The sequence below is a fragment of the Pieris brassicae genome, chromosome Z (genome assembly GCF_905147105.1).
Source record: "Pieris brassicae chromosome Z, ilPieBrab1.1, whole genome shotgun sequence".
NCBI lineage: Eukaryota > Metazoa > Arthropoda > Insecta > Lepidoptera > Pieridae > Pieris > Pieris brassicae.
The window spans coordinates 6,368,477-6,381,995 of NC_059680.1; the positions used below are offsets into that span (position 1 = coordinate 6,368,477).

At 31.4% G+C, this 13,519-nt stretch overlaps 1 protein-coding gene across 1 annotated transcript in view; it reads right to left on the reverse strand.

The window, feature by feature from the left end:
• Window positions 1–6,375, reverse strand: part of LOC123718875 (dendritic arbor reduction protein 1-like) — a 48,378-nt gene extending 42,003 nt beyond the window's left edge. The window contains exons 1-2 of the mRNA XM_045675825.1: window positions 6,236–6,375; window positions 3,783–3,848 (exon numbers count right to left, since the gene is read on the reverse strand). Coding sequence (XP_045531781.1) covers window positions 3,783–3,848; window positions 6,236–6,286 — 117 coding nt within the window. The 5' untranslated portion in view covers window positions 6,287–6,375. The remainder of the gene's footprint in view (window positions 1–3,782; window positions 3,849–6,235) is intronic.
• Window positions 6,376–13,519: the final 7,144 nt, after the last annotated feature.

The following is a 13,519-nucleotide window of genomic DNA, read 5'->3' on the forward strand; positions in this document are numbered from 1 at the left end:
CGATTTAGAGATTAGAATTAAACACTGTTTTGTTTGGAGACGGAATGTATAGGAAATGCAGTAAAAATGACGCTAAAATAATTTGTCTCGTGACTCTAGTAAAGGAAAATAAAAGCGACAATTTCGGATGATTAAAGTTAATATATTCTTTGTTCAATGGAAAATCCTCCACTCATACATCTGAAACTGTTCATTAAGTAATGGTCAATGGTTATATATTTAAAAATCGAGTCAAATTATTATACGAAAATCCAATTGTATTTAATATTACACAATTATTTTTTAAATAGAGAAACGATTGCATCGAATGAGAACAATGCAGAGCGAGCCGCTCTAATGAGGCGGTTAATATCATTTTACACGAATGAGAGCTCAAATAAACGTATCATTATTAAGCTTTGAATTAATCTATTGTTGTAAAAAGTATCAAATATAAACTAGAAATCTATCCTTTAAAAAAACTATTCAATAAATGTTACTGAAATGAATTAAAGATTTCTTAGATTTGTTTTCCTTTGAATTTGAACTCTCGTATCGTAAATAAGGGAATAGGATTGAAACAACTGTTTGGACCTAGAATTGGACCAAAAGCGCCTCCTGTTTGGGCAAATAAAATTATATCTTATTCTAATTCTAATTTACTAAAAAGTGTCGTAAAAAATTATATAATTGATCTAAAGAAAACCTTTTTTTTTATTTGGGACTCGGTAATATTGCCCCGGAGCCTTTACAAAAATTGGCAAATGTTAATATCATATCGCCACTACAGCCTACGTAACTCATGAATAATGTACCGTCCTAGTGAATGAAATTCAGTGTTTAAAAGGTTAGCCCGAGATTACATACTATAATCTATTAATATTAAGTTAAAATGTGCTGTATTGCTTAAATATAACTTTATAAATGTCTTTCTATAGACATCATAGAAAATCAATATTAACTATAGAGTATATCGTCCTTCATGTAAAGTATTGCATTAGATTTTAATCAAAATAATCAGAGGGGACCTCACGTGAATGAACACTGTAATACAAACTTGTGACTTCCTCTGTCCGCTTCAATGATTTTACATTACTATTCTGAATAAATGTTTCAAGGGTTAGTAGGTTGCAAAAGAAACATATATGATATCTATGACCTATATTAATCTATAGGTAAAATATTAATCTATTGGCGTTCCCGTCATTAATCACTGTCATCTGTGGCTACTAATGTTTGCTACATTTTTCCCTCTTTTTCTTCACCGTTAATTACGCACATAGAAAAAAATATTTATTCTTCACGAGGGGCAGTTCTTTAGGGATTGCAACAAACGAAAAACTACGTCAATTAAACATTGAAACATTCGAGATGTGGTATTACCACCATTTGCCATGGATCAAGAAGGTCAAAATCTGAAAAGACTTCTTACACAACTTTCAACACGATTCGTAAGTGGGCTACGGATGCACCATGAGTATCTATTACAACCTTCCAGCTTAATATGATGCGTAAGATCCAGGTAATAAGGCGTTGTGTGAGAGAGAGAGATAATAGATATATAAATAGTGAACGGATATTACTGCAAAGTACCTGCTAAATCTGACATGTGTTACCCAGATGGTTTCTGAATAACCTCCAATAATGGAGAGTCACCAGAAGAAAAAGGAACAAAAATTGGTAGCAGCTGTTCTGCACCACCTAGCACCACTAATTCTGACCGTCCTTGGTAAAGAGTAAGAACATTTTCATTAATTAATTAGCTGATAAATTGTATTTACTTTGTAAAAACTACGCAATCGAGTTCCACCCCGGATGAGTTGGAACAGCATAAGCGTACGTTAATCATAATTTATAATTAATTGTAAAAAATCTCGATATAATCAAACGCTCTATTCGATTTACCGATTACACCTTGTTATACAATTATAATTATTGTAATGAACACACGTCACATTCAAGTGAAGAGCAGTGATGCGTGTACGCAGCCCCTCGCGTGTCTGTTGATAACAGAAACCACTTTTTTACTCACACAAGGCCTTCTTGCTTTATCAAATCAATAAATAATCGGAAATTATGCATTTTATTACGAAAATGATTCATAAACCTATCAGTATGAATTGCAAATTATCGTTTCGGAAATTAAAAATTAAGCACATGCAGTCTTAAGTGACGTGTTTCAAAAAAAATATTGCAATATTTACGATTGGAAACGTATTTTATAATCCACTAACAAACCTACAAGGTTGTTTTTCTAGAGTTAGGGCAAAATAACGCCATTTTTTCGGAAATATTAATAGAACGATGTGATGTATGGTATAGGATACGGATGAAAATTATTATAGTTAATTTTAATCAAACTGCGGTATGATAAATAATAATCTGAATCTGATAATTAAATATTTTTTGAGTAGGTGATCTGTCTCGTACAGGATTTTTGTTTTGTCTGGCATGGCAAGTGTCAGAAGCAAATTTGCAACAAAATAAATTAACCATTGACATTAAAATAGTTCTTATAGTTCTGTTATCAGTCAATTTTTATGTGTAAAAAGCGCATTTGTGAATTGGTTTTTGAGAAAACCCGCAAAGCTCTTTACGCAATTTTGGGCATATTAGTTTACTCTTTAGACAGCATCTTGTTTGAGCTTGACCTTCAGATTCCTTGTGTGAAGTGAGTGTTATCTGTTATTAATAATCATTGTCAATCTATTTTAAGTAATGGAAGAAAGTTCGATTATTAAAATAGTAAACATGTAATTTTTTTATGAGAAAAAATTTCTTTAAAGCTAACATTAGTCAATCGAAGCCATTCCCATGCACGACACGGTGGCTGCTCACAATTCCCGTACTTATAAACCGTGTAAATTGTGCCCACTGCCCACACAATTCAACTATTAATGCGTTTGATAGCTATTACACCAACCAGAAAATTAGTCAAACATTAGCAATTAATTTAGTCCAACTACGAACAACACAACAACTACTTTAAATTATTCAACATTTAAAACTTAAGTTCATATATGAATAGTAATGCTATGTGGACCGGAACTAAAGCTAAATAAAAAAAAATAAAAAAATAATTGCTGTGCGAAAATACTTTGAACCCTCGTAGAGTCGATATAGTGTCTCATTAAATCATATGTGGACTTGTTATAAATAAAAGCAAATCGCATATATGTTGCTAAACTCGAAGACGGCTGGACCAATTCGAGTAATTTTTATTAAATTTAATCCTCAGAGAAGAAGGTTTTTTATATGGATAGAAAAATAGTTAATATTTATTTTTGGTTGGTAAGTAGTATCATAGCAAAATATTCTATATGTTAGTATGTAGCTACTAAAATGTTAGGTTAAGTAAGATATGACTATAATTGGGTGAAATATAACTTGAATCAAAAATGTAACAAACTATTTCGTTCATTGCTATATGATATGTATATGTATCATAACATTTCTGTTTTAAAAACGGTGATAATATTTTTCTGATAATAGAAAAATGCCTATATATAGAACTTACTATTTTATTTAAATTTGATACGCGACGAAACTATTTATTACACATAATTATTCAATCGATGTATATTCTTGATGATATGCTTCGGAATGTATTGACTACTTTTCAATTGTAACAATTTAGTAAACGATAAAAAATACTATCACATACTACGAAGGCCCGTCGAAAGACAAAAATTAGAATTTTTACCCAAATAAGCATTTTACTAATCACCAACTATTTCACTTATAATATAACTTATAACTAATATTTTTTTTGTATTTCTTTGCATTCGTTCACTTTGACTCACCTGCATCTGAAGCCAGGTGTCCAGCAGACCGTGTGGAGCGCCCCAACGGCCGCCGCCAGGGACTATCTGAAAAGAGAAACATTAGTATGTATTTAATAAACAAAGGCTGTTTGTACACTGTAATTTTCATATAGTGACATCATTAGAGTAATAGGAAAACATATTATGATAGTAAGGGACTCTAGTATTCCCAGACACATCATAAAGTCAATACTTTGTACTATTCAACAAGGGCAATCCCTTGTTGAAATAACTATACTATTTGTACTTATTCAAAAACAGGTCAGTTGCCATGAATCCGTCCGCATAGAAACAATTACCTCTTAAAGAACCAAGATATGACTATAATTGGGTGAAATATAACTTGAATCAAAAATATAACAAACTATTTCGTTCATTGCTATATGATATGTATCATAACATTTCTGTTTTAAAAACGGTGATAATATTTTATTCTTCCCTTAGAAAATAAGAATTTTCTTTAGTTAATTGAATATTATAAATAAATAATCAGTGGTGCTACAACATTGTTAGGTGTGGACCTCAGATTTATGTATCTATTTTATAATCATTTGTCGATCTAATTCTGCGAAGCGTGTCAATACATCGATCTTGACCCAACTCCGCATACGAACTCGCCTGTCTATCATATTCCTACAGCGAATCGTATCTTATTTCGGCCTCTTCAAAGCGCAGCGGCGACGAGCACTTGGAGAAGCTGATAGTGGTTGGTAACACAAAAGGCAAAAGATCACGTGGCCGTTCACCAACAAGCGAACAAGTGAAAGATTCATAGTCTTCATTCTTCATTCATTGAGGTTAATTCTTAGTGCTTTATTAAGCACTAATAAATTGGACTATTGTCCAATTGCCATAAACATATATAGAAAGTAGATAGTAATGTAGAGAATATTAATTTATCTATTTATTGCTGATTTATTCTGCTACAGTGGTTGTACGTGTCAGTTTCCACTGTCACTAAGCTTTCATAGAAAATCCATTAGTAATAAATTTTCATCCAAAATATGTCAACTATCAACAATAAATTTCGTCTTGTGAATGTAAATTATACGACTTTTATTATTGTTTTAATATATTAATGATTCAACTATGAATTATTAATGAAATGGACTTTATCTTCGAATTTCTACCTCACATGAATCAACGTTTATATAACACTGTAGGCATAATGGTTCGCAGCTTAATCCGCCGCTTTTATTAATTGCTATTTAATGAATGAACAAAATGCCAGACGAAAATTTATTTAATTCTTTGAGTTTATAGAAAAACTTTTTAGCGTAATAAATCTTAATCTGTACTTCCTACTTTGAGTTTATTAGTTTTAGATCTATTTTCAATGATTAATTTAAATATTTATGTTTTATTCCTGCTGATGTTACTCTCAACTCAATTATTGTTATGAGAATATGTAAGAAAATTTACTTAATTAATTTTTAAATTTTTTAAAGTAAAATACTGCAAATTGAAACATATATATTTAGGCATTTTTAAACTGCTTTAAATAGTAAAATAAATATATATTTATTTATTAAGTTGTCGCCGTCGGATGGTTGTCGTTGATGTCTTTCTCAGGGGCTTTCTTAACTCGTCGAAATTGAATACGAATAAGGTTCTTTTAGTATTTAAAAAAATAATTCATTGTATATTTTTTTTATTTCTATTGCTGAGAAGCAATCATTAGATATTTTTTACTTTAATTATTCCAATTAGTATTTAAATTATCATAGATCTTTTCTCGTGCTGTTTGTATTACTTGAATTCATTATTGAACGACCGTGAGGTCGAAAATAATTATTTCGCCGAGGAATATTTAATAACAGTCAGTCAAAGTAGAATCATCGATATTATCAAAACAAACTAACCTGATCCCTTTGATCATTTATTATTTGATTTAATACAATAACCTCCGTTATTTCTAATTTATCTATGATAGAGTAAATAAATATCTTCCGACGGAAAACTTTAAATTGGATTTAAACCAAGTTCCGTTCAGTTTTTAAAATATATATATCACACACTTAGTTTTACAAACTTAGTGCAGAATCACTTGCATTTAACAAAAATGTAAATTATGAAGTTACAAAGTTTTACACACATTCATTTGCGATTCAAGTTGAAGCATTTTTAATAAATTTATACAGCGGTTAATTTTTGCCGTTCGCGGTTTAAAATTGTTGTTGAACTAAATTGTGGCACTAAATTTATTTTTTGAGTTTAACTTACTTATTAAGAGTATTAAAATTATTTAATTTTGATTTGATTTCACTTTTTAATTTAACATAAATCCACACAAAAATATCATACATAAAAATCTATGTCGATTTTTCATATCACAGTAAAAGTTGTGATAATAGACACGTGCCGTAATTTCGTCGACACCATTCCAGCTAAAACACAGGTCGCTTAAATCACTGATCCACTGCCACTCATACCTGGTCTCCCACAAGGTCCTCGGCAGCTGTGATCGCGCAGCAGGCCTCCATTCCCGGCAACGGCCGGGTTACAACACGGTATAAGCGCAAAACGTGCGCAAAGCGGGCGCACGCCTGCGCGCACTAACTGCGCGGGAACAACTACGTTCCGAGCCGCGGCCTGCGTGCGTGATAGCGCCGCGACCTCCTTCGCGGGGTTGCAAGAAAGTGATTAGGCTGTTGCACGACTGATAACGCGCAGCCCACTACTTCATATTGTCCCTTGACGTAATAAGCTCGATTGAAAGTTGTCTAGGTAATGCTTATATGAAATTTTCATCAGATTTACGTAAGTTAATGTTTTTGTTTTTAATTATAGATTTGCTTTGAGGTGTTGCGGAAAACTAGCATGGATATTTAGATTTTAATTGTATATATGCCAGACATAAATAAACGAACTATGTAGATAAAAAAATAACTAATAGTGCTTGTAGAGTAGAGAGCAGAAGTTAAAGGGATTTTTATATGTAAGCATTTAAAAAAAAGGTATATAGTTAGCGTTTTATGGCTTTCATTGTGTGGTAGAAACAGAATAAACTGGATGCATTTTCTCGTACAAAAGCGAATGTATAGTTTCTTATCAAAGGACCTGTTTCTAGCCGATACCTACCTACTAGCACATCAGCAGCTTTCACTGATTTACTATGGCGGCTAAGTTTTTCTTTCTTCAGGTACTTGCGGTTATTTCTTATCAATATTTAAACATTCGTGTTAAACTAGATTGTATATCTTGTTTAATTTCTAGTTTGTATGTTGCTTGGTGCATTTGTAGATAAATAATAATTTCATTTATTGTAGAAGTAAAAATTTGATGTTTCCACTCATCAATTTTTGCTTGAAATAATTTCCTTAATTTAGAGTAATTACTATACTTAGCTGCTTTTTAGTTAACAATTTGATCTTGGGGAAAAATCATAACTCAAGTCACTGTTTTCAACTATTCCTCTCTATACCAATTCCTGCTAATTCAATGTCTTTACCGCATTCGTCACCGGGTACGTGAAAAAGAAGAGAATAGAAGACAAACATTTTAAATAAAGTGATATCAACGATTTATAAATAATATGCTCATAGAAACTTTTAATTATTATAAATATGCTAGCTGTGCCCCGGGGTTTTTTCCAAATTGAGTTTGTTTACTTTCTTGTATACGTATTTTGAAAGAATGATATCTCCTAATATATTGGCTGATACCGAATGATGTGAAGCAGAATTTTGTTCAACTTTACATATTTGTGCTGAATAACAAAATTACTTCGGAGGATTTGTAAAAAAAATCACCCAAAAAATTTACAAATTTGACAACCATAAAAGGTAGGTAAATATATGTGTATGCTGTCTTGAGCTTTTTTAGAATTTTTACAGGGAAGCAATTCCATCAGACATCCTTTCTAATTTAAACTGTTTACGCAGCATGTGCTAGGAAACGCTCAAAAGCACTAATTAGAAAAAAACTAATTTTTAATTCTAACAGATTTAAAATCTTCCTCAAATCAAACAGGCAATGTCAAGAGTCAAGATAATTTTTATGAAAATTAATTTTATATTCCGTTTACTGTTGGTAATAAGTAACTAATTGGCTAAAGTGAAATTGTAATGGCATTCCTATTTCTATTTTATTTTTATTTAATATTATATTGCAAAATGTGTGAGACTTTAAAAATAGATCTTTTTATATGCTATTTCTCTTAGGGTACATGCTATGCGAATGGCCCCGTCACTTACGTGATAACATAATAATAAATATTTTATAATAATATACTTTTTATAATAATTGCTTTTCGGAAATATGGAGGAGGTTAGCTGGTTAGGATGTCATTGAGAAGAATAATCTAATCCATATGCTTCTTATCATTATTTTCGATAGTATCACGGATTCTGAAAAAAAACAAGCTCTGAGGTCCAAAAACTGGACGAGTGTAAAGACGAAAAGTGCTTCGAGAAGCTGTAAATGAGTTTATCCTTTGGTGACGTCATCGGACTGATTGTAGCCGCACACTGTAGGTGTCGCTACAAATATTTAATTATAACCGTACTTGGAAATACTATTTTTTCAGAATTTAAATTATATTTTTAATAAATAAACTATGAAGCTAGCAAATAGCTAGGAAGTCTCCGTGCCTACTGCTCGTTTGGGAGCTGGACAAACGACAGACAAATTAATTTCAACTAACTAAACTGCGATTTGATTGATTTATTTGTGACATTTATAAGCATATGATTCTCTATCCTTGCATTTACATGGAATTGCGTATAGCAGATTCCTAATTTAATTGTATATGAAATGAATATAACGCCTTTCAAAAAATTAAAGCAATCATATACTTGTACACGGTAGTCGATGATTTCAACAGGCGTATTCTAATCTACCTATTTTAAGAAAAAAAGTGGCCCTGCTTCACCCCAATATGCTAAGCACTAACTCGAAAATATTCCTTGTATCATGAAAATACCTTTTTTTATATCAGCAATAAATAATGTATCTCTAGTAGTTTCATATTTAATAGTTAGTGTATTTAAGTACCAGCAACACTTATATAAGAAATAAAAGACATTTATAACGCTTTATCAATTCTTGTTTAGATTACTATAAAGACCAATAGGATTATTTATATGACACAATAAAATAACGAGCATAAATATAAGTGATTTAATTTACGAGTACCTATTATATGTAAGAAACAATATGTACAATGAATCCACGAAGACAATATAACGGTAAAAGTAAGATTACTTTAATCGGCTAACACTATGAGATATTGCTTGAACTTCAGATGTACATTAGATTCATTGCATATCTACGCTAAGTTAAACTTAAAGTTCCCATGGCAGGCAGTATTACGCAATATGAGCTGTATTTGCAAATAAGGAAAAACTTTACTAAACATTAACTATCTAGTCCAGTCATAAGTTCTGTTACAAATGAAAATGCATTTTTTAAAAATGAATTTATGTAATAATATTAAAATATTAAATAATCTTCATATTTATTAAAATTAATAAAATAATATTCTGTTCGAAATGACCACCGTTGGCTTTGGTAGAGGCCTTTAATCTGTTTGGCCACCAATCTATGGATTTACGGAATGTTTCCAAGGGAAATTTCACTACTGCTTGCTCCAAAGATTTTTTTAAGAAACTCAATGTCGCCGTGTCGTTTGGAGCAGGCCATGTCCTCTAAAACTGACTAGAATTTGAAGTCTGGGCTAGATGACGGCTAGTCTTCAGCTCTTATAAAGCCCGGAACGTTGGTTTCAAGCCAGGCTTGAGTAGTTCGTGCCTTGTCGCAAAATCCCGCTGGAAAGTCCACGGTATATTTTTTAAAAATGTATTGCTAAGAGGTTTATTTCGACTTTGTATTTGCGGGTTGTTCCCACGAGAATGTAAGTGCGTGCTTCTATTCACCATGCCTCCTGCTGATAGAGGACAAATCTTTGTTTATTATTTAATTTATTGTATTATTATTAATAATCTATTAATTACTTAAGATATCATGTGGAACATAGTGTAATCGAAAAAAAATATGTAAAATTGTATTATTAAATTATAATGATACATAGCTTCTTAAATCCGGAAAAAAGTGTTTTCTTTCAAAAGTACATATAATCGTTGCAGCTCCTTACAAACATTCTGTTAAACAAAAACCCTGGCGATTAAAAAGAGTGGCGAGAGAGTATATTGCCAGTTTTTCTTTTGAGAACTGGCAGTAAATGTATAATTAGAAGCATTTAATATATATATTTCTTTTTTGACGTTCATATGTGTAAATTATGGTACCTATATGAATAAATGATTTTTGATTTGATTTGTTTCACAACCTGATCCAAGACTGACTCCTTGTTAAGACACTCACTCCTTTTTCACAAATTAGTAGTTTTCTGACTCCTTGATAAGACACACCCCACCAAATCATAAAGGACGCAGGTTGATGACCACGTTGTACCGTTCCAATCACTTGAGCAAATTCTTTGATACTGTAAGCATACACTTAATCATTTTGCTTATTGTAGTATTCTTCAATCGTGAATTTTTTTCATCGGTTTCATCCTCTATATTTCTGTGCTTTCCACCTGCGTATCGCGCCAGAAGGCGTTTCGATCGATCCACTCCCTTTAATTGTAACGATTGATTTAGGGCATGTCCTGTATATTGGCATAATCACCGAGGTTCAGGTGTTGTTTCATAATACGCGACAGAGTCCTTGCGGGAAACATAATTTCTTGCAATAAGATTTTTTTCTTCTTAATGGGGTTTCGATGAAATCTGGCTTTAACAGCATTACCTGCCTTTGTAGTTCTAAAAGCACGCGGCTGCCCAGATATTTTCTGGTCTTCGAGAGACGAAGTGTTGTTGTATTTGTTGATAGAACGATATACGAACATACGGCTGATACCAAGCTTTTGAAAGGTCTGATATATGACCGACGGCTCCATACCCACTTTGTGCAAGGCGATCACTACAATCCTATTTTCCCATTCCATATTATAAATTGAAAATGAACACGATAAAAAATATGAAATGGTGCAAAATCGAAAGAAGTTTTTAAAATAATATACATGATCCAAATTCAAAATAATTAAAAAATTAAAAAAAAGGAAAAGTTTTCAAGACGCTGCGAGAGCAAGCGTCGCTGACGCCGTACGAGTAGATCCAGAGCAAAAAGATACTTCTTGCTAGTTTTCCTTTTTACATATGAATAAAATAAGGTGTCTTAATTTTTCCTATTTAATGGATACACCGATAAAGCATAGCGTATGACTAACAGTTATTTATATATTATGTAAACATCAAGAAACTTTCCTAAGGAGTTTTTTGCAAAAAAATACCAATCAACTTTTACATTATTTGCAGTAGATTTTGTTATATATTGTTTGGAATTAACATTTTTTAACATGTGGTATTTGTGTATGAATAAACTATTTCTGTAATACGAATATGATCATTTAAAAATCTTATGATAGATAAAAATCTGCTTATTCATGGTCAAAGTTAAGAATACTTATTAAATTACAGGCGAACATTTTTGTTGTATCAGTATGTACATACTTTATGGGATCATAAAGTTATACTGCTTGGTATCTCCATATGGACAATAATTATAAAGCAAACTTAGCTCATACAGAATATTTTTTTGTTATGCAAGATTATATATTGATACGTGTTTATACTGAAAATTGATTTTTTGTTTAAATTACAATTAAAATTTATTATTGTGATTCTAATGTGTGTTAACCCGTGATCACACAATAATAGCATGACAAGTGTCAAATGTAATTTCAGTGACACTACCATTTGAAAAATGATCTAATAATAATTAAACGCCATTCGACCGTATACGCCTCTTCAAACATACAGTTCCTTTAAGTGGTCTCATCTAAACAAAAATTTATCAATACTTACATGACATTTTCTTAATAAATATTACAAACACATACAATATATAAAACTTATACTACTTGCAAAGGTTTATTGTGCAGAGGAGACGATTGATTGAATTGCTGTATACGATATTTGTTTCCTGGATATTCAACGGACTATTATGTAAAAGCTTACATGTCGAGACATTTTCAGTTATTATTTAATATAAACAATCTATAGCCGACAAATTAAGTCCAAGATATAGACTGAAAATGTATATTGATATATATACCAACACCCTTTTTAGTTTTTGTTTTTACAAGACCGAACGCAAGTTCCGAATATCCACGGAGCTCCGTATGGGTTTCTATACAAAAAAGTTTTCATACTATTATATTTTACGTATCGTTCGAGTTATTTAATATTATTTAATTATTCCATTTACAAAATTCTTTAATGCATTATTTTCTTTAATTGAAAAGGTCAAAGGATTTTAACGCGAATTTGTAACTTTCTTGCTATATTCGACTGCTAGCAAGTCTTCATATAAAATCGGTCTAAATTACATGCCAGTTAATATTTATTGTGTTTATTTTTCTCTTAAAGTTCAATCATTTATGTCACGATATCGTTACATTTATATCACCGACCTAATAAATAATAAAACTTCAATTGAGTCACTAGCACGAAGCGTGTCGCCTTTCGTTTAGGAAATAAACAAGATCTCATTGACGCTATTGCTCATAATAAAATACTCAAGGCTCATAGCATTAATATGGTGACCTTCACAATTACACTTAAACATACAACCATTTTTCTTTTTAAATTTCATGATGTTGCCATATAATAAAACATTCAATATAATTCCTCAATTTTTGATGAGGCCTGTGGAGATCGTTAGTTTTTTTTAAATATAACAAACGGACAGAAGGCTCACCTGATCTTAAGTGATACCGCCCGCCCATGGACACACTTAATGCTCGCTAGTTAATTGCCGGGTTGTTCATCTATTAACTAAATAAAGAACTAATAATTTAGTTTTAATGTGGCTTTATTGATTTTATTTTTTCTAGATGCTCTCGTCTTCTGTGTCAATCATTTTAGGTTAGGCATGGTTTTCTTGTGGCGTCTTCTCATCTCATATAAAATAAAAAATATTGCTGGTTTATTCTAAGACACCTGAGGTATTTTTTTTATATTTTAATCCTTTAGACTTGTTAACAATTTCATTAGCCATTAGTATACATAGAACAAAACATAACCCTACCCATTTCTTACAAAAAATGCTAGATGCTGTGTTGCTGTAATTATAAATATTATAAATACTTATATAGCTGAAAATATATTAACTATTGATTAGGTAATTAGCTAATAATTATTAGTCTTACATAGACTTAAAAGTCCCATATTATTTATTACTTATTTCAATTAAGAGAAGCGTGGAACTAAAGGCTTCAACGTGTGACTCTCATCCCTGAGTCAAGTTCCTTAGCGTTATTTATTTATTTATTCATTTAGGAAACAAAACAGATACATCTCTAAAAGTATAAAACAAAAAAATAAACATAAAATTATCCACAAAAAGTTCCACTGATACAAATAATGTCTATGTGCGCATTTAACCCTCGAACGGTAAAACATCTTAAGGAAACCGTGTTTCAGGCACAGAAGTCTGATTACAGACGCGCTTTCTACAAAACAAATGGACATAAAGGATGTCTGGTAACAGACCCAGACCTAAAAGGTTTGAGATCTGTTCTTCTTAAATATTTAATGCGAAAATTATCGCGCAGTAGATGTAATCTTAATTAAATATTAACCTAAATGTCCTCATGTAACATGCGTCGCTTCATATATAGAAGTGTCTTAGTTAATTTCATCGTAGTA